The 19723-nt window shown below is 31.5% G+C and overlaps 1 protein-coding gene and 1 pseudogene across 1 annotated transcript; one reads left to right on the forward strand and one right to left on the reverse strand.

Moving 5' to 3' along the window:
- Positions 1-1023: 1023 nt before the first annotated feature.
- Positions 1024-1942, forward strand: LOC145933909 (luciferin sulfotransferase-like). The gene is made up of 2 exons (XM_083033950.1): positions 1024-1214; positions 1547-1942. The coding sequence occupies exons 1-2, from the start codon at positions 1125-1127 to the stop codon at positions 1817-1819; spliced, it is 363 nt and encodes a 120-aa protein (XP_082890076.1). The 5' UTR covers positions 1024-1124; the 3' UTR covers positions 1820-1942.
- Positions 1943-3517: 1575 nt separating this feature from the next.
- LOC145933473 (uncharacterized) lies at positions 3518-19470 on the reverse strand (annotated as a pseudogene).
- Between the last annotated feature and the right edge of the window lie 253 nt (positions 19471-19723).

Raw genomic sequence — 19723 nt, forward strand, 5'->3', positions numbered from 1 at the left:
AGCCGTCTACGAGAATGTACTACACGATAGTAAATCTCTCTTGTGATACTGGCACCATCGGGCGGTGAGGCTAAGTACTTATCGGACCGCCCTCGTATTTCTCTCTCTCTCATTATTATCATTATTTTTTATTTTATTTATTTTTCTATTTGTTTTATTTATGTGACAATAAATGGTTTTCTTGCATTAAACATTTTATATTTTATATTACATATTTTTAAATATACTATAATTTTATTAAATTAATGAGATTTTTGAGATTAAAATGTCATCAATTACAACATAAATTGGATAATTCTTCACTGAACAAATAATTAAAATTACATATATAATTAAAAATTACTCGATTTATGTCGTGTTTGATATCATTTTAATGTCATTTAATTTCATCATTGATGATACGTCATCTCGCTTGTTCTTTATTCGTTTTCGCTCTGACGACAACGGGAATCTTTCCTTATCTACAATAATCACGATTGAAAACATTTTATACATAAAAACTAAAACTTTTAATTTACATTTTATCGGTTTGAAAATAATTTTAATGGATTAATAAAATTTTAGCGATTAAAATGACACCAAACACGACATAAATCGGATAATTTTTCATTACTTAATAATTAAAATTTTAATTACATTTTTAATAAAATTCATCCAATTTATATCATGTTTGGTGTCATTCTAATTAGAAAAATCTCATCAATTTCGGAACTTTGTGCAAAATCAGCCTTCACCACGTTTCATCAAGACTCATCTTCCTTTCGAACTACTGCCGACAGTCGCAAACAGTGATTGCAAAGTAAGTGTGTGTATGTGTGTGTCGAATAATGCAATTTACGAATAAATTTTTTCGGAAGTGTTATTTTTATCCCTAGATTATCAGCATCGCGAGAAATCCAAAAAATTTGGTCGTTTCGTGGTTTAATTTTCTAAAAGATTTCAAACAGATCCAGTACCAGGGAACCTTCGAACAGTTGTGTAATGATTTCATGAACAATCACAGTAAGTTTTGTAAAGCTTCGCGATCGATTTTCTTAATTAATATAATCTATTTTTATCTATTTTCCGATTATATATTTTATTTATATTTCTTAATTTATATCTCTTCCATAATTTCAGCGATTATGTCTTCATATTGGGAGCATGTAAAATTGACTTGGGCGATTAGACACAAACCAAATATTTTATTTCTTTTCTATGAAGATGTGACAAAGGTTTGCAAAAAAAAATCATAAATTTAAGAAAATAATATCTGAAGTATAATAAAGAGAATCGGTGCGCACATTTTCATTTTCTACACAAAACAATATAATTTTATTTCGGTTGTTGTTTATTAAGATTTTCACTTTGATTTATTTAACGATTTATTAAACATTTTTTAAATTTCATTCTAATATCTCGAGAATTTAAATATATTAAATTATAAATTCCAGAAATCATATTTATAACAAAAATAACGCGCCTCTGAAAATAAAGGTATTATATTATGTTTATGATTTAAAAATATTATGTAATTTATAGTTTATCTTATCTCTTTTGCACACAGAATTTAGTCGAAAACATTAAAAAAGTCACCGCATTCTACGGCAAAACCTACAATCATGAAGAAATCGCTAAATTAGCGGAGCATTTAAATATTGAAAATTTCCGCAAGAATCCTATGGTGAACCAACCAGCACCTGGTGCACAAATGAAACCCGAATTATTTATCGGACAAGGAACAACGAACAATAAGAAAGAGTATTTTACGCCCGAACAAAAATTTAACAAATGGATCATCGATAACTTGAAAGATACGGATCTAATTTTTCCTGATTAAATTTGTCGCACGATATTTATCAACACAAATGATAATTTCATTTTCATATCACATATTTGGTTAAATAATGTGCATATATAATTTTTATACGAATAAAGTGTGACAAAAAAATTTGTTATTTTTCAACTTAATTCTTAATAGTTAATAGTTTTAAATATGCAATATCGCTGATTTTTGCACTTATCAAAAAGAGAACGAGAAACTTTCTACTAAATGGAAAAAGTAAATTAAAATTGGAGGTTTATTAATAAAAATTACTTCACGGATTGTGTGTATGCAATTTTATTTTACAAATATTAATTGAATTATATCGTGGACTGCCTTTGCTTTTACCGAATTTTTTTATTTTATATTGTTATAGCTAATAGTTAATAAAGAAGGAATAGATATAGAATAATTATATATAAATAGTTGATTTTGATGGATTTCACTTAGTGCTACATAGAATGTATGTAACAACTGAATATGATCGTATATATGTTTACTGATAATGCGTATGTATATGTCATAACAGCTAGAATGATTAAAGAACAAATAAAAATTATTTATAACTCAAGTCAGTATTATCCCTTTTGGAAAAGTGTTCTTTCTTATATATTTTAAAATTTAGATTTATATACAGCTCTCTGAAATAGAGATAAGAAGACCTATGCATATTGATTGATATACATATATATATAAAAAATTTACAGATTTTCGCGTGAAGAATTTATTTATTCTTATTTACAAAGCACTAACTCTCCAACATCGGATGTTACATTCTATATATATTCGACTTAGAAAATATATCTTCAATCCTAAGAAGACTCATTAACAAAGAGGCAAGACAATAGCAGGTCATGATATTTCTTTAAGTCAACTTCAAAATCGTTCGAGATATATATGTATGTTTTCTACTTTCTTTTTTTCTTCCTATTAGATGAAGAGACTGTAAAGAATCTCTCAATGGAGAGTATCATAAGCATATATTGAAGAAGGGCACCAAAATTGATCCTCTCATGCCCGAAATTGTGCCTTTTATTAGCGAGCACTGCAGGAACTGTTTTCTTAAAGTGCGCAAAAAAAAACGCAGAAAATAAATATTAAATGAAGGGATAACACAAGTTAATTCTAATATATACAAAATTACACGTAACTCGTCACAGAGATGTTAAAAAATAAATATTAAAGCAAAAACAAATATATGCTCCCTTCAAATACATCTTTGCATAAAATTAACAATAATTAATTATCTTGAATTTTTAACATCAAAAATTTTAATTATTTCTGTTCTCTATTCCAAAGCATCAAAATGCATTAAACAATTTCTGAGATAATCCAATTAACATACAATAAATAATTTATACAATAAATTTTAGTGTAATTATCAATTTGTTATGTCTAATATATAATTTCGGACTCAATAATATAAGGATAATTATATATGTCCAGAAAATTTTTAAACAGTATCTTGATAAAATCGCGCCATATTTAGAGAGAGCATAAAAGTTATTTACAATATTTTAGGGTACATTAATGCTTACGTATTATGCGTTTTACGTTTTGCGCGGGAAGACTCATATATATACTCAGAGATTTAGAATATAATCGAAAAATCTGCCATACAAAAATATATATATATATATATATATAATCTGTTTAAAACAGATTTCTTTATAACTACACGCGAGAAATTTTGGCAAGCAAACAAAATGAATTTATGGACAGCGTGGCATAACGTTAAAACGTTAAAACGTTTCGGCGTCATCGCAGTCGCGCGTGTCGTGATCAAACATCTCACAGTTTTCGCAATACGGTCTCTCCACGGATTGCTTCTTCGACTTCGCCGTTCTCTCGGGGACCCTATCCGAGAAATCCTGAGCCTGTCTAGGACAGTCTTCCGTCTCGTGTAGATCGAACCGATCGCAAATATCACAGAACATACGGGGCGCCGCCGTTCGCTTATCCAGTGTGCTTCGAGTATAGTCCTCGGCCTCATTAGCGGGAACTCCCATCTCGAGAACTTCGATCTTACATAGCAGTTTTTCGTTTTTACGTTGCATGTCGACTATCACGGAGTTCAAAAAATCTATCTGACTCTTCGCGGTATCGTTCTCCTCCTGCAGTTTCTCGACAATGTGTTGTTGTTTCATGTCACCCGACCCATCGTAAGCGTTCTTCAAATTTTCGTGCGACAACTTCAATTGATTTGTCGCCTCCGTCCATTTCGCGGTGACCTGCTTGTTTTCCTTCTCCAGGCGGCTCAGCTCGTCCAGAAGTCGCGTCTCTTCTGTCTTGGCGACATTCAGCTTCTCTCGCAAGTTCTGGACATTTTTCTTCATTTCCTTCTCATTATTTTCTATAGTTCTCGCCAGATCAGCCTGTTCCTTTAGCTGCTTCTCCAGTGCGTTTATCGTATGCTGCAGCTCATGAATCCGATTATGCGCACTGCTTAATTCATTCTGTTTCAACTTGGTTTCCTCATTTCGCGACTGTTGTTCTGCTTTGATCCTTTCCACCTGTGTATCCTCCAAAGCCTTCATCTGCGCCTTCAATTTATCGATAATATTCTCTTTATCATTTAAATCGACTTTGTGCTTATCTACAGCGTCCTGCGATGATCGCAATTTTTCTTCTAGCTCTTTATTTTGCCTATTATTATGTCTTCGATCTCCTTCTGCTTTGCCACAATCTCACATTCCAACGAATTCTGTAGCTTTAACATTTCTTCCTTTTTAGAAGTTTCCGATTCCTTTATCCTAAATTGCATCTCTATCAGGAGCTTCTCTCTCTTGTCTAATTCCTCGTTCAAATTCAATAATTGAGTTTCCAAGGATTTCACTGAGTTCTCCAAAGCAGCCTTGACTTCAGTCAATTCGTTTACTACACTCTGTTTCTGCACAGCTGCTTCTTGTGTGTTTTTCAGCTCCTCACTGTTACGAATATGCTCCTCTTTCATGGAAGATATTATGGCGTCCATCTCGACTATTTGTGCTTGCGATTTTTCCGTTTCCGCTCTCGCCTTCGATACTTCGTCCGTTTTTTCTCTAATCATTTTTTCAGCGTCGTTTAATTTGCCGTTCAATTCCTCTACCGCGCTAGTCATGGTATTTAAAGATGTGTGGTTAAATTCTTATCCGCTGCCGCTTTATCGTTAATCAAAGCATCGTATGTCTTTTGCAATTCTGACAACTTATTTTCCGTGTCCTGAAGCTTCAAGCTTTTCTCTTGAATCGAGTTCTTCAAGTTTGATGATGCATCCAATTCGGCTTTTAATTTCTCCGTTAATTCCTCGATCGACCATAGATTCGCACTTTGATCGGCTCTAGTTTATTTTTGATTTTTTGCAAATTTGTTATCTCGTCGCGCGAAGTCGCTAATTCGGTCGACAAATCCGCAATTTGTTTTTGGAACGAGGATATCTGTTCTTCGTGGGAATTTTGCAAAGTTTTGTGCTCCCCGCGAAGATTAGCGATCTCTTCTTCTTTTTTTGTTAATTTGTCCATAATATTGATGATTTCGTCAGATTTTTTCTCCAAATTTGTCTTAATATGTTCGCTTTCCTTCAACTTCGCCGATAATTCAATTTCATTTCGTTCGTACTCGCGTATTTTTTCGGCATAATCTGCATTTGATTTTTTAGTATCGCATATTTGCGATTCCAAATTTGATTTTTCCGAACGTAATTGCTCGACTAACGCTGCGTTTTTATTTGATTCTGTCTCAGTATTAGACAATTTTCCTTCTATTTGTTTCAACGTAGATTCGATATGGAAGATCTTCTCGTGAGCTTCGTCCAGCTCCTTCTCTTTTTTTCGCAAGTCTTCGTTATATTTTGATAGCTGTTCCGATGAATCGGCGGAGTTACTAATCGCGTTAGCTACATCACACTCCTATAAATGAAAATATAAATGAAAATATCATGAATTTAATGGATTAATAATTAATCATCGAACAATCATTCTTTATATACTAACCAGTTTTTCCTTTTGCAATGACAGTTGCGATATTTTTTCTTCCGATCTCGCGATCTGTTGATTCAAATTCTGCACGTTCGACTCAAATACGCGAAGTTCGCTCTCCAAATTCGTTTTCGTTTGTTCGGATAACGTGAGAGCATCTTTCAATTCTAAAAGATATAAAAAAATCTTGCGATAAAAATCTAACTTAATATATAATCAATTTTAATTAAACTAAGAATTAAGCAAATTTATAATTTCTTTTTAATTTCAAGCTTTATCTTAAATAGAAAAATATATATTTTTTATAATAAATAAATATTTACTCTCTTATGTATTTAAAAATTTTAATCTAATTTTTTAAAAATATTTTTCTTAAAATAGATTCTGCATTTAATTTTACCTGAAGTCTTTTCGAGAAGATGTTTAATCTCCTCATCTTTGCTCGCTATAATCGCTTTCAACTCAGCAATATCTTTCTCTAGTTTAGCGAGCATCAAGGCTTTCTGCGCGATGTCCGCGTTTATCTCTTCGATATATTTGACTTTTTCATTAATTTGGGCCTCAAAATGTTTAGTTATTTCTTCTAATTGCGTCATGTTAGCATTTCGTAATTCCGCGAGCTCTCTGTCCCTCACTCTCAGCTCCTCGCTTAATTTATTTAGTTGTGCGGTAGATTTCTCTTCCGAGGCGATTAAATTAGCTAAATCTTGCTCCTGGACCGATAACATAGTAGAAAATAAAAAATTTTAATTTTATTGTCACATATCACATTCGTTTAAAATAAAAAACAGTTATACTCACCAGCTGTTGCTTCTCGTGAATAACTCTTACATTATCTTCACTTTTGGCTCTATAATCTTGAATCTGTTTCGACAACGCATTGTTACTTTCTTCGGCTAATTTAAGTTTCGTACTTAACTCTGCAAAATAAATTCGAAAACTTTATCTTGCCAATAGTTTTTGATCTATTATTTATTATGTTTTGTAGTTTATATATAAAATGCGAACATTATTATTTTAATAAACTAAGCACTCAAGATATCAAGAATATTTAAAAATTAAATAAATATAAAACCAAAAATTAATTATAAAGAAATTTAAACAATACATAAATAAATAAAAATTATTTGCTATAAAAAATAATTTTTTCGATTATCAAAACCTTCTTAATTAATCGATTAAATAATTTTTACAGCATATACCTTCCAACTTTCGTAAAGCGTCGTTTAGTTCCTCATCCTTCTTCTTGCGAAGCTCTCGTTCTGAGGCCAATTCAGCCAACAGTCTTTCGGTTTCAGATGCTCTCTGATTGAGTTGCTGCGAGACTTCCTCAATTTTCGAGTCTTTCTCGCGCAATTGTTGCTTGAAAGACTCTGAAAGTTCATGGATACGTTTAATGTTCTCGGTCTTCAAGCCTTCCAGGGCCATGTTCTGCTGCTCTAGCAACCTCTTGGACTTGTTCTCCAACTCCTCGGTCTTTATCTTGATCAACCGATCTCTCTCCTCGATTGTCTGTCGATACTCCGACAGCAACGAGTCTTTCTCGCTCGTGCTCTCTCTCCTCATCGTCTCGATCGTTTGTTTCGACTTTCGCAGCTCTTCGTTCAAGAAATTTGTACTCTTTTCGAATTCCTGTTTCATATTTTCTACCAATGTCTCTTTGTTCTGCAGGCTTCGTCTAGCAGCTTCCAATTCTTTCTCCAAACGACTCTCGGACTCGCTGTGCGACGTGCTCTCTTGCTGCGTTTTGCCCAACTCGAGCTCCAGTTCCTGGATGCGCTCCACGCATTCGTTCACCAGGTTCGATTTCTCCCGCGCTTCCTCCTCCAGGCTATTCTTGATCTCCTCTAAGCTCTGATTACGGCTCTCCAGATCTAAACACCAAATCCGGTAAAGTAGAAGTTGAGGGAAGTTGAATAAAATCACGTAGAGCTTAAATGTAAGAGATTTATAAGAGCTGATCGCATCTAAATGTAAGAATTATCGGATACCATGAAGCTGAGAATTGTGCGAGCTCGTCGCACAGCTGATCTCGTTAGGAGCAGCCGCGTCAATTCCTCCTCGGCCTCGAAGAGTTTGATGCTGTCGCGTTCCAACTGAGTGACACGTTCTCATCGCTCTTCAGCGAGTTCTTCCTCGAGCTGCTTGATCCTGCTTTCATTTACAGTATTTATGACCTAGCATGATAAGGGAAGCTGTTTAGTCTTTAGAGAGATACGAGATCATATATAATGTAATCGCGTTTCGAGTATTATAATTATTTATTTATAATTATAATAATATTATGTGTAATTTCCTCCATTATAAAAAATATAAAATAATAGTATCTTTTATTAATAAAGAATTTATGTAATAATATAATTGCAAAATTATTTAAAATGAATTATATTTATATAAAATTTTTAGTATTTTATTTATGCAAAGATAGAGATCTATTTTTAAAAATATTATTTGGACTTTATAGATCATATTTTTCAAATGTAAGTAACATTTCGAAATAAATTAATCGTAATCATATATTAATATTATAAAATATGTATTACTATAGAGTATTTAAATTCATGTGATGCATTTGTTTATAATATCGAAAAAATTGATACATTTTATATAAAAAATAAATTGATTTTAAAATAAACTCGAACTAACTTTAATTATAAAAGTTTTTATTACTTAAGAATTATTACGTAAGCTTGTTTAAAGAACATAAAAAAATGTAATGAAAACATTATTTTATTTCTACCAATTGAGATAATAAGTATATTAATACTCGAAAGCGTATTTACCGAAAAATAGAAAGCACGCTGAGATATGCAAAGCACAATGTGTGATTGTCCATATATGTAAAAAAAATATTTTATCAGGTTAAAGAACAAAAAAAATAAATAATTGTACGCGTGTATCCAAAATGCAAAAAAAAATATATTATTCGATTCTGACATTCGAGCAAACCACAAACAAAATTGAAAAGATATTATTAAATAATATAAATTACTTAAAATACAAAACTGATAAAAAAAAACAAAACTATGCATAATAAATAAATAAATAAATAAGTACAATAATTAATGAACAAGTATATAATGCTTACAATAATTTGTAGTTATAAAATTAAGTGTTCTGTGATACAATCATCGCACAATATATGCATAGTATATTTTTAATTATATTAAAAATTATAATCTAGAAAAAATCCTTTAATGTAAAAATATCAAAATCATACAATAGTTTTCGAGTTATAAGCGATTAGATATACATAGAATTTGTGCGTTCAAGTTCGTAACTATGTTCGTAAATATAAAATCGTATAGATTATCATAACTTAAAGTTTTATTAAATATTAATGTTGAATTATTTTTTTTTCATTTAAAAAGGTTTAATAAATTTATTGTAAATTTGTAGAATACAATTTATCTTCGTTGATCGGAAAAAAGAAAATAATTTGTTTTTTTGTTCAAAATTTTTTACGTTTTGATTTCATATTTTTACGACATAAAAATTAAGAAAAAAGCAATATAATTAGAAAACAAAAGTCATTTAAATATTTCTCAAAACAAACGACATAAAAATTTAGAAAAAAGCAATATAATTAGAAAACAAAAGTCATTTAAATATTTCTCAAAACAAAAGTTATATTCTTTAAATACTCATTGGATTTAATCATTCTTTTTAAAAGTAATTAATCATGCCATCAAAATTTTGTTAAAAGAGAAAAGGTTTAAACTATTTATGTATAATAATTGAAATTTGCTATTAGTAATATCACAACTCTTGCTAATAATAGATGGTAATATTTATTCATGAAAATTCAGAAAAACAAAATTAGCGGAGCTATAAAAAAATTAATAACAGGATCGACATTCTCGTTCGTGTAAGCACAGTTATCAAAAACTGAGCGTATAAATTCTTCGCGATTATTTCATTATTGGCTTATCGCTCATAATAGAAAACTATTATGATCTCATTTTCATATTAAAACGAAGATTTTCGTGATTTTCTAATTAATATTTAAAATATACTATTATAAAGTACAGTAATTGTTGAACACATCCCAATACCTCTGTGCATACAAAACTTGTGATTTAAAAAGCTCTCTCAATTACACAACAGCAAAGCGTGATTAAATTAATATTATTAGATCAAGATTTCTATTGTATCTCGCATTAAAGTCGCGATAAATATCCTCATTAACGATATATAATAATTTGAACAATTTATAATTTAAAAAAATATTCCATGCAAATATATCGCGCATGTTTCTTTCAAGACACGCGGTAGGATCTTGATATAGTATAATTTAGCGTTATAATTAACTATAATATATACATAATTTAGCATTGTTAGTACAGCCAGTGCAAAATTAGTTAGCGATAGCATTTTTTTCTTTTTTGCGTTTTTCGCGCGTCGCACACGTCAGTCAATTCTTCGAAAAAGCTTGCGACGAAATGCAAAGATGCAGGTATAGACTGATGATTAAATTAATGGTGCTGAAAAACTGGATCACTTCTGCCAAGGACCGTCGGATACTCACACTTTGCTCAGATCTCTCTTTCTGAAAATAAACGGTAAGTTTGCCAAATTAACCGGAGAACTGAATGTATTCTTCTCTCTTCAAAAAATTACAGATGTTCCTCTTTCTTTCGGGATTGTTTAAAAAATAAAGCTTAGAACCATAAGGGGGAAAATTTTTCTACGTTGATATTTTTGTTTTATATGTGCATATATTATTAAAGTGTAAAATAATTTGTTATATATAACAAGAGATGCGTTATATTTTTTTGCGCGCTGCTAATTTCTGAGCTCTTTGCCAAATTGATATAGCTAAGCGTGTGTTGTAATTTACATCACCCGCCACCATTATCCCGTGTGAATTTGGACGAAAGCAGTGTACAATATTTGTCGCGAATAATATATAAATATCGTCCAGAATCACCTAACATTATGCATGAGATTTCGTTTAATATTGAGAGAATTTATGTTTAATAAACAGAACAAAGGCGAAAAAAATCAAAATAATAACGTAACAAAAATTTAAAAATTGAATATTATTTGTCTTTATTATGTAGAATATGTCTCTAAGATCAATTTTACGTTCATGAAAAAAAATATTATTATGATAAGATGAAGATCTCTGAGACATTTCTATTATTATTATCAAATATGTAAAACAAGTGGTAGCATAGGTAGATATACTTACCGGGTGTTCCGAGTATTTTAACGAGATACTCAGCCTTTATTATATTTGATAAATAATCATAACTATGTATGTATACGCTTGATATTAATGTACATACCTGTATGTCGTCTTTATTCACGGATTCCTCTTCGAAACGGAAAAGAAGATCTTCGCACTTTCGTTTCTCCTCTTCCAGCTGCACCATCAATCCGTTTCTCTCACCGACGAGTTCGGTGACAGCAATCTCCGCTTCGTTGACCGATTGTTGCATCTGTTCGCGATACTAAACATCGTCAACGACGAAGAATGGCGGAAAAAAAATAAAAACTCAATGAACAAAAGGATTTCAAAACTGGAACAAAACTCTTTGGCAATCTAAAGTTTCAATTTATCGCGTCGATAATAATTTCAATAATGATAGAGAAAATTTTACTAATAAAATAATAAATCAATAATAAAAATAATAAATATTATCAAAAATAATCAATAATAAAATATATATGCTTCCAGCACACAAGCAAAAAGTAATAAGCGACGCGGTACTTCGAAATTCCAGATCTTTTAAAAATCCATTTATATAAATTGACGCTATAAATATCTTACCTTATCGTACTCTTGTTTGATAGAAAGCGCCGATTGCTCCGCTTGATCAGCTTGATTTGCCACTTTGGTGACCCTTTCGCGCTCCAAATCTCGTTGTTTCCGCAGAAACTCTATCTCCTGCAGCTTCTCTTTCAGAATCTCCTAAAAACCACGAGCTGGGTTCTAATTCAAAATCACAAGTACTGCGAAGAATTTTCAGGGAAGGATTTTAGGGAAAGAATTGTTTTATTGTATTATTAATATATTAACGCGCGATAACGCACACATTACTAATTATATAATTCTAATGTATTAATATTATTATATGTAATTTACGATAAAATATTCTATATAAATTATTCGCGATGGATTTGTTAACGTAAAGAAGAAACGCAGAATTGAAGTAGTCTATTTCTGGATTCTTTTTAAATATTTACTTTTCATAAAAGCTGTCGGGCTCAAATAAGGCAAAATTCTCTATTATCTTATACTTATCTTATACTTATTTCTACTGGTAAAGCTAGCTTGCGATATTGGGAACAATTATTGATTCTTTTACACCATTTTACACCAGTATATCTCTTTGTAAAAATTTTTAAAAGCCATGAAACGCTGGCTAAGTACAAATTGGTACAAATTTAAAAAAAGCAATTTTTTTGTCGCATTGTACAAATTTTTACAATGCAGTACAAACGAAGTAAATTGACTAATAAAATACTACGATTCAAATTTAATTGTATTAAAATATTAATTAGGCTCAAATATTAAATTAGGCATTAAATTTTAATAACAATCGATCAATTGTTAGCTCGCATCGCATTTTGCATTATGCAACAGCTTTGCCGCGCTGTCATCGAATTTACGCCACGGGCTTTTAATAAATGCGAGATAGCTGTGGACACGAAGATAATATTCTTCTTTACATCGACAACGCGCGATATTAGCAATACAAATTAAGAGTAAACACGTTACATCGCATTATCCGATCGAACGATGGCGAGTTTGATTAATCGACTCGATGATGCTGGTCGTCGTTTCTACGCCAACGCGAACACATCGGACTTACGTTTAACTTGTGTCGTGGAAAATGTTTTCGAGATATAAATTAATCGAGCTGCCACGATAATCTCGTACGATATCACTAGGAAACCTTGTACCGGATACAATGATGGCAAACTGTTAATTGTCGCGTGTAAGAAGCGACATACAGAGAAGAGATATACTCATCTAGAGATATATTCAACTAGAGAAAAAAATTTACGAGGAAGAGAAAAAGAGGACGTAGGATTTTATTAACATTATATACACACAGATCGACTATCGCTATATATTACAAGCTCAGACGAGAACGATAATAATAAATTAATAAATAAATAAAACGCAGTCACACAGACTGTTAACGATCGAGCTTCGCTAATCAACTAATTCGATTCGCTAATTATCCTAATTATCCTAATATACGAAACTAATTGCGGGCGACAGAGGAGAATCGCGGGGTGTGGCTTATCAGCGATCGCTTCTAATTGGCGAGGATAATTAATTAATCAGGATCTATTACTGGAGTTATGGTCTCACCTGCAGTGAATCTCGTGAAACAAGTGTCGACATGCGCATGCCAGGCCTCTGCAATGTCTGATGTAAACGGAAACAAAAACAATAAATAAATAAAGATAAGATCGTGCACAAAAATCTTAACGGCAATCTTAGATAACAATTAATACATTAATTCGCACGACATCACGCATGTTACGATACAGATATGGTTTTTGTTAAAGAAATATATAGATAGTAGAAGGAATATATAGATTGGATATAAAAAGCGAGAACGATGACTACAATTTACCGCGTAATCGACCTTTAAGAAATTCAGAGGAATTTAAATCGGAGGATTCGATACAAGATAGAAGGAATTAAGTTCCACACTTTAAGACGTTTAAAGAAAAATTTAGATGTAACAAGTTTGATGCAAATTAAATTAAATCCTCAGTTTTTGCAATTTAAATTTTAGAATTGTAAAACTGATCCAAGTTTCTCTTAATTGCAAACTCGAAAGAAGGATTTAAACAAAGAATGTATAGAAATATAAGAAATTTTTAATTTCTAAAGTCAGGAGAAGAATTAGAAATTTAAATTAAACATCCAAGATTGAATGTAGTTCCTTGTACATTTAGAGAAAAGAATTTAGAAATAAAGAGTTGAGTACAAGAAAAGAATAATTTTCTACAAAAATTTATAGAACTTACTTTCTGTAACTAAATAAATTAAAAATATTTTTGGATTAAATGCGTTTTGAATCCTCGCGCTTTTTGTTATTTAATCTGCAACTTCTTCAGGATAACATCATCGCGCTGAATCCTTCGTAAATCGATTTGAAAATCATTTTCCAGGCTTATTTCGGCGCTTTTTCGTAAGAGAAACGTGAAAGATATCTAGGAGTTTTTTGAGGGAAAAAACTTAAAGGTCGATTGCACCTAATATCATCAACGAGACCAACAGCGACATCAACAACACATTCTACAGGCTAAATTAATAGAAAAATAGGGCCGAAACAGCGGCCTGCGGTGGGTTGCGAGACAGATGCACTTCCTCATTCCGGCATGGTGAACCTTACCCTCGTCGTGGTGCTGATCGGCGAACTCAGTTTCGAGTTGACGCTGGCAATGCTGGACGCGAGTGAGTCGCGCGAACCGCTCCTCTTCTGGAGGCTGGGGATGTTGCCGCCGCTCGGCTTATTGTACACCATGGATGATTTTCTGACGGATGGTGACTTGCTGACCTTGTGCGGGACCGTGAACAGGCCGCGTTTCGGCGGGCACTCGAAGTATCTGGATCAACGGGTGGGTTAGTTCCGCGGGGAACGCACGAATTGCAGAGAATAAGGGGAGATTATGCGAACTATGCGTGTCTTGATCATTCCAAGATTATGCGTGCTCTGGGGAGTCCGAATCGAATGAAAGAGGAAAGATTCCTAAGATTGTTGCAGAGAAATTAAAATTTAAAAATAGAAATATTTTTTTAAAAATTAAAATTTCCTCCTTACATTAAATTCGAAGAAGACTCTAGAAGAGATTATGAAAATCTGCTCGACATTCGCACTTGATATTAATTATTAATCATTTCTGGATTTTAATATAACTCAGCAAAAAGATGAAAACTTTTTAACAATCTTTAATGCAGAGCAAGTGCAATGATTTTTGAAGAGCAACGAGTTTTTATAATTGCTTTGATCGCGAAGACACCCTGTGCGATAAAGAAGATGTAATGAAAAGAGGTATTTTTTTGACGAGATTCGCCAAGGGAAATGCACACCTTTTCCCGCTGACGGAACCATCATTCTTTCCGATCGACTCGTCCAGTTCTATGCCGTACCCCGGCGAAATCCGTGGGCCCTTGATACCTGAGCACGCCGGTTTTGCTACCTTGCATCGCTGACACTATCACCCGGTCACCTATCTTCAGGTCATCTTTCATTCTCTGCGACACCGACGAGGACAAGCTTGTCGTCGACACATCTGCGTTCACAGTTTTAAGCGATGCGCGATCAATATATAACGATTCGTTTATTTAAAAGCCACCAGCTAAATAATTTTTCAATAATATTAAACCTTCCTTTTTTCTAAATATACTAATAAAAAACAAAATCATATTATCTCATGCTTCTATAAATATATCTATTCAAATGTGTTTATTGTATTCTATCTTAAATATTCTATAGAAATATAAATATGTTTTTTATTTTTATATCGCTAGTAAATTAATCTACAGGGTAGTTAAATTAATCGACCACACTAGCCAATGAATTTGTCTAAGTTATTACTTTATCGACCATATGGTTGTGGTCTTTATAAAGTATAACTTGAAATTATTAATTACAAATTTTTCATAAGTGAGAAAAATATTGGTCCGAAAGTCGCTGAATCGGGAATCGAACCCGAGTCTTTCGCTTTCCGGGCGACTGCTCTTACCTCTAAGCTATTCAGACCCTTCGAAACAATACTTTTCTCTTTTGCTTTTATATAGTTTATTTGTAAATAACGCCTTGTATATCCGCCGGCGTATACTAAACAGTTGAAAGCGAAAGACTCGGGTTCGATTCCCGATTCAGCGACTTTCGGACCAATATTTTTCTCACTTATGAAAAATTTGTAATTAATAATTTCAAGTTATACTTTATAAAGACCACAACCATATGGTCGATAAAGTAATAACTTAGACAAATTCATTGGCTAGTGTGGTCGATTAATTTAACTACCCTGTAGATTCTATAGAAAAAAAAATTTGTTATTTTCCAGTTAAATTAAATTTATGACTTTTTATACAGGATAAAAGAATGAAATATTATTCTCTTTTATTGCATGTTGAAAAATTAATTGCTTTTGTGTTCTATCATAATATATACATACATATACACATACACATATACATTTACGGAAACAAATCGCTTCCTATAAATATGTAAATATTAATTTGTTTGATGTATATTTTTTATTAATAAACTTATACAACAAATAAAACTTTATTCGTTTATGTTCGAAGTATTAGTCTATTGATATAAATGTGTGTATGTGTGTGTAAGCGTTAAATTAAATTATTATTTCAAAAATAACATCTCGATAAGTCATGCAACACTAAATTATTTTCATGCTATACGCCGATTAAAAAAAACTAGATTAACCTTTTCCCTTTTACATTAATTGTCTACTTTACAGTAGCATGTTTTTTAAAGCAACATTATAATCCTACAACTAAAATAATGATTTTTGTGCTCTTCATAAGCCTCTAATGACTAACACGATCGACTAACTCTTTCACCCCTTCACCGCTTTTCTTTTATTATTCAATTCTAATAACATTTTTGTCAAATAGCACACATTACATATATAACAAGAATGCGCTACAACTACTAATTTTTTAAATAAAGTATTTAGCTAAGAATAGTCTTTTTCGAATAATATATCCATCATTTACTTAAATTTTTTAATCGGCAGATATTTTTCTCAAACAAATTCTAGGACTATGTATATAGTAGGAAGGAAAGGGGGTAAGAGTTAAAATCGGGAAATAAAATAAACGGTGCGTAGCGTGCAACGCTAGTTAGATATCTACGGACGTGGCGAGTATCTCTTGCAGCGATTCTTACTTAATGACGGCGACATGGATTTGCCCAGATAGCTGCCCCTGATGCTTTCGGGCGGCGATGTCGAGGTAGCGCTTATTTGATAACTGCCCAATGGTACCCTGGTCAGCCTGGTGAGTCTCGAAAAGATTCCTTTCTTCGGTTCGCACTGAAAGTATTGACTATACCCGCCACCGAACCATCGTTCTTCCCTGTTTAAGGTTGCATATGTCTTCTGTGAGCTTCGTCAATCTTTTTTGTTTTTCTCAAAATTAAAATCTTCATCTATCTATGTATTAATTTGAAGAAAATTCCGATCTTTATTCGCGATTAATGAAGATTCTTTCGGGGTGAAAAGGAGTATGGTGTAGTTCATGCTGGATCTTGATTAGTCAGGACGACAGAGAATAAAATTCTTAATAATTCCGGATTTCCGATATCCTTTGGCATTCTTCCAGATTTGCTCTTGAGCTTTACAATTCGTACGATCGACTAGGATCGTTAAAATAGTCCTTACCGATGGGTTCATCCAGGACGATTCCTGCCCAATCCCCAGGAGCGAATTTGGTCTCACCGATGTAGGCGATTCTACCGGGTTTCGTACCGCCGACCCATACTCGATCACCGATCATAAAGCTTTCTGTGTCCTCGGTCAGAACGACGCTGGTATCTGCGCGGAATCGAAGACGATTCTCTTTGAAATGTGACTATCTCGACGTCACTATACAATACGACTAACTTAAAAATATAATCCAGAAAATTTGTTTCCCCGCAAAAAATAGAAAAAAATCACAATTTTTAAATAGATATTTTGATATTGTTATAAAATGTTCCAATAACTCACTTGATTTTTGTTCGATTCTCTCGACAAAATTTCAAACGTATATTTTCTCGAAAAAATTTATTGAGGCAGTTATATACTTTGAGTAATAATAAATAAATAATGATGTTAAAAAAATATTTTAATTTAATAAAATTTTAGTTTTAATTTTAATTATATAGATATTTTTAACTTATATTAAGATAATGCTACATTTATTAAATTACTACAAATATTTCACACATATGCAATATTATATATACATACATAAATATATATAATGTAATTATATATATATACATGATGTAACGCAAAGCAAAAACATGTCACACAATACAAACGACATCATCACGCACTATTTTTACACTAGAACGACACAAGCACGTAATACGTGCGCATCATTCCTCGATTTTATATAAAAAAGAATATTTTTATATAAAATTTGTTTAAATAATATGTTATAAATAATATGTTTAAATAATGTTATAAAAATTAAAATATGTTTTAAATAATATGTCATAATTCTTTAAACTCGATTAATATTTTTGACAGTTATTAGCTGATTTCTGTCAAAAAATATTAATCGCAGATAAGACATTATTATTTACATTTACTTTAATTTGCTAATTAAATTTTAAAATAATATATTATAAAATGTAAAATATAGTAATATGTAAATAATATGTTATAATTCTTTAAACTCGATTAATATTTTTGACAGTTATCAGCTGATTTCTGTCAAAAAATATTAATCGCAGATAAGGCATTATAATATATTATTTACAACATATTACTATTTAATATTTTTAACATATTATTATTTTAAAATTTAATTAGCAAATTAACGCTTTATTATATTTTTTGCCATACATCAGCTGATTAAAGCGTTAATTTGCTAATTAAATTTAAAAATAATATTATGTTATAAAAATTAAAATAATATGTTTTAAATAAAATGTTACAGTACTTTAAACTCAATTAATATTTTTTGACAGTTATCAACTGATTTCTGTATCATTTTTTTTAACTTAAAATCAAGGAATGCAAGGACGCGCGTAGCACGCGCTTGTGTTCTAATCTCTTTCTAAAAAAAGGCATGTTAAGTCGATTTTCACAAGTATTGCCTCTTTTTCGCGATGTTGATTAGCTGTCTCGATTTGTGTTGCGTGTTATATTCATAGCATCGAGAGGCTGTACTCGCGATGATCAGCAATTTGACAGTTTGTCCAAAATAAAATAAAATAAAATAAAATAATATGTTTTAATACTTTAAATTCGATTAATATTTTTGACAGTTATCAGCTGATTTCTGTCAACAAAGTATATTATAACATATTATATTATTTACTACATATTATTATAATTAAAATAATAATATTTTGTAAATAATATAATATGTTATAATCTTATAAAACTTTATCCGCGATTAATATTTTTTGACAGAAATCAGCTGATAACTGTCAAAAATATTAATCGAATTTAAAATATTACAACATATTATTTAAAACATATTATTATTTTATTTTATTTTATTTTGGACAATTTGTCAAACTGCTAACCCTTGCGAATATAACGCACAACGCGAATCGAGACAGCTAATCAGCATCGCGGAAAAGCGACAACAATGTCATTATTAACATGCCTTTTTTAGAAAGGGACATTGACAAATTTATAAATTTATAGCTATGTTCGAAATTTCATGTATAATCGGTATTGTTGCAAAAGTGAAATGATTTTAAATCTCGCTATATAAAGTCCGGTTTTGGAATCTCAATTTTAAATCGAACATCTTGCGCGACTAGGTTTCAAGCAGTTTCAAAATTATTCTATTGTCATCTATTGCTATTTCTAACTGTTGCCATTTTTCGCGATGTATAGGGATTTCACAAATGCATTGCGATCTTCGAGAATATAGAGAAAAACTCGAATGCCACTTACCTGACCCTCTTCGCAAGCTAGCCTCGTCTATTTGACGACCGCGCGATTCCCAGAGAGGCTCCATCTGATCTGGCGTTATCATGCAAAATAAGGCAAATCATAGCAAAACGAAAATAAAGAGCAGCGTATTCTTTCGCGCGAAAAAAACATTTCTCTTCGCCACATAATCGAGAGTAAAACATCGCTTAATTAAAGTTTGCTCCAATCAATTTTAATTAATGTCAATTATCCTGTTAATGATCATTCGTGTGAATGCGAGAGAATCGCGCTATAATTTAATACAAATTTATTACATCAGCAATATAAATATCTACCTATGTAAAATAAAAATTTT

This window comes from Prenolepis imparis, unplaced genomic scaffold (genome assembly GCF_030444845.1).
Source record: "Prenolepis imparis isolate NDT839.2.m4 unplaced genomic scaffold, iyPreImpa1.0 SCAF_3, whole genome shotgun sequence".
Taxonomy (NCBI): Eukaryota; Metazoa; Arthropoda; class Insecta; order Hymenoptera; family Formicidae; genus Prenolepis; species Prenolepis imparis.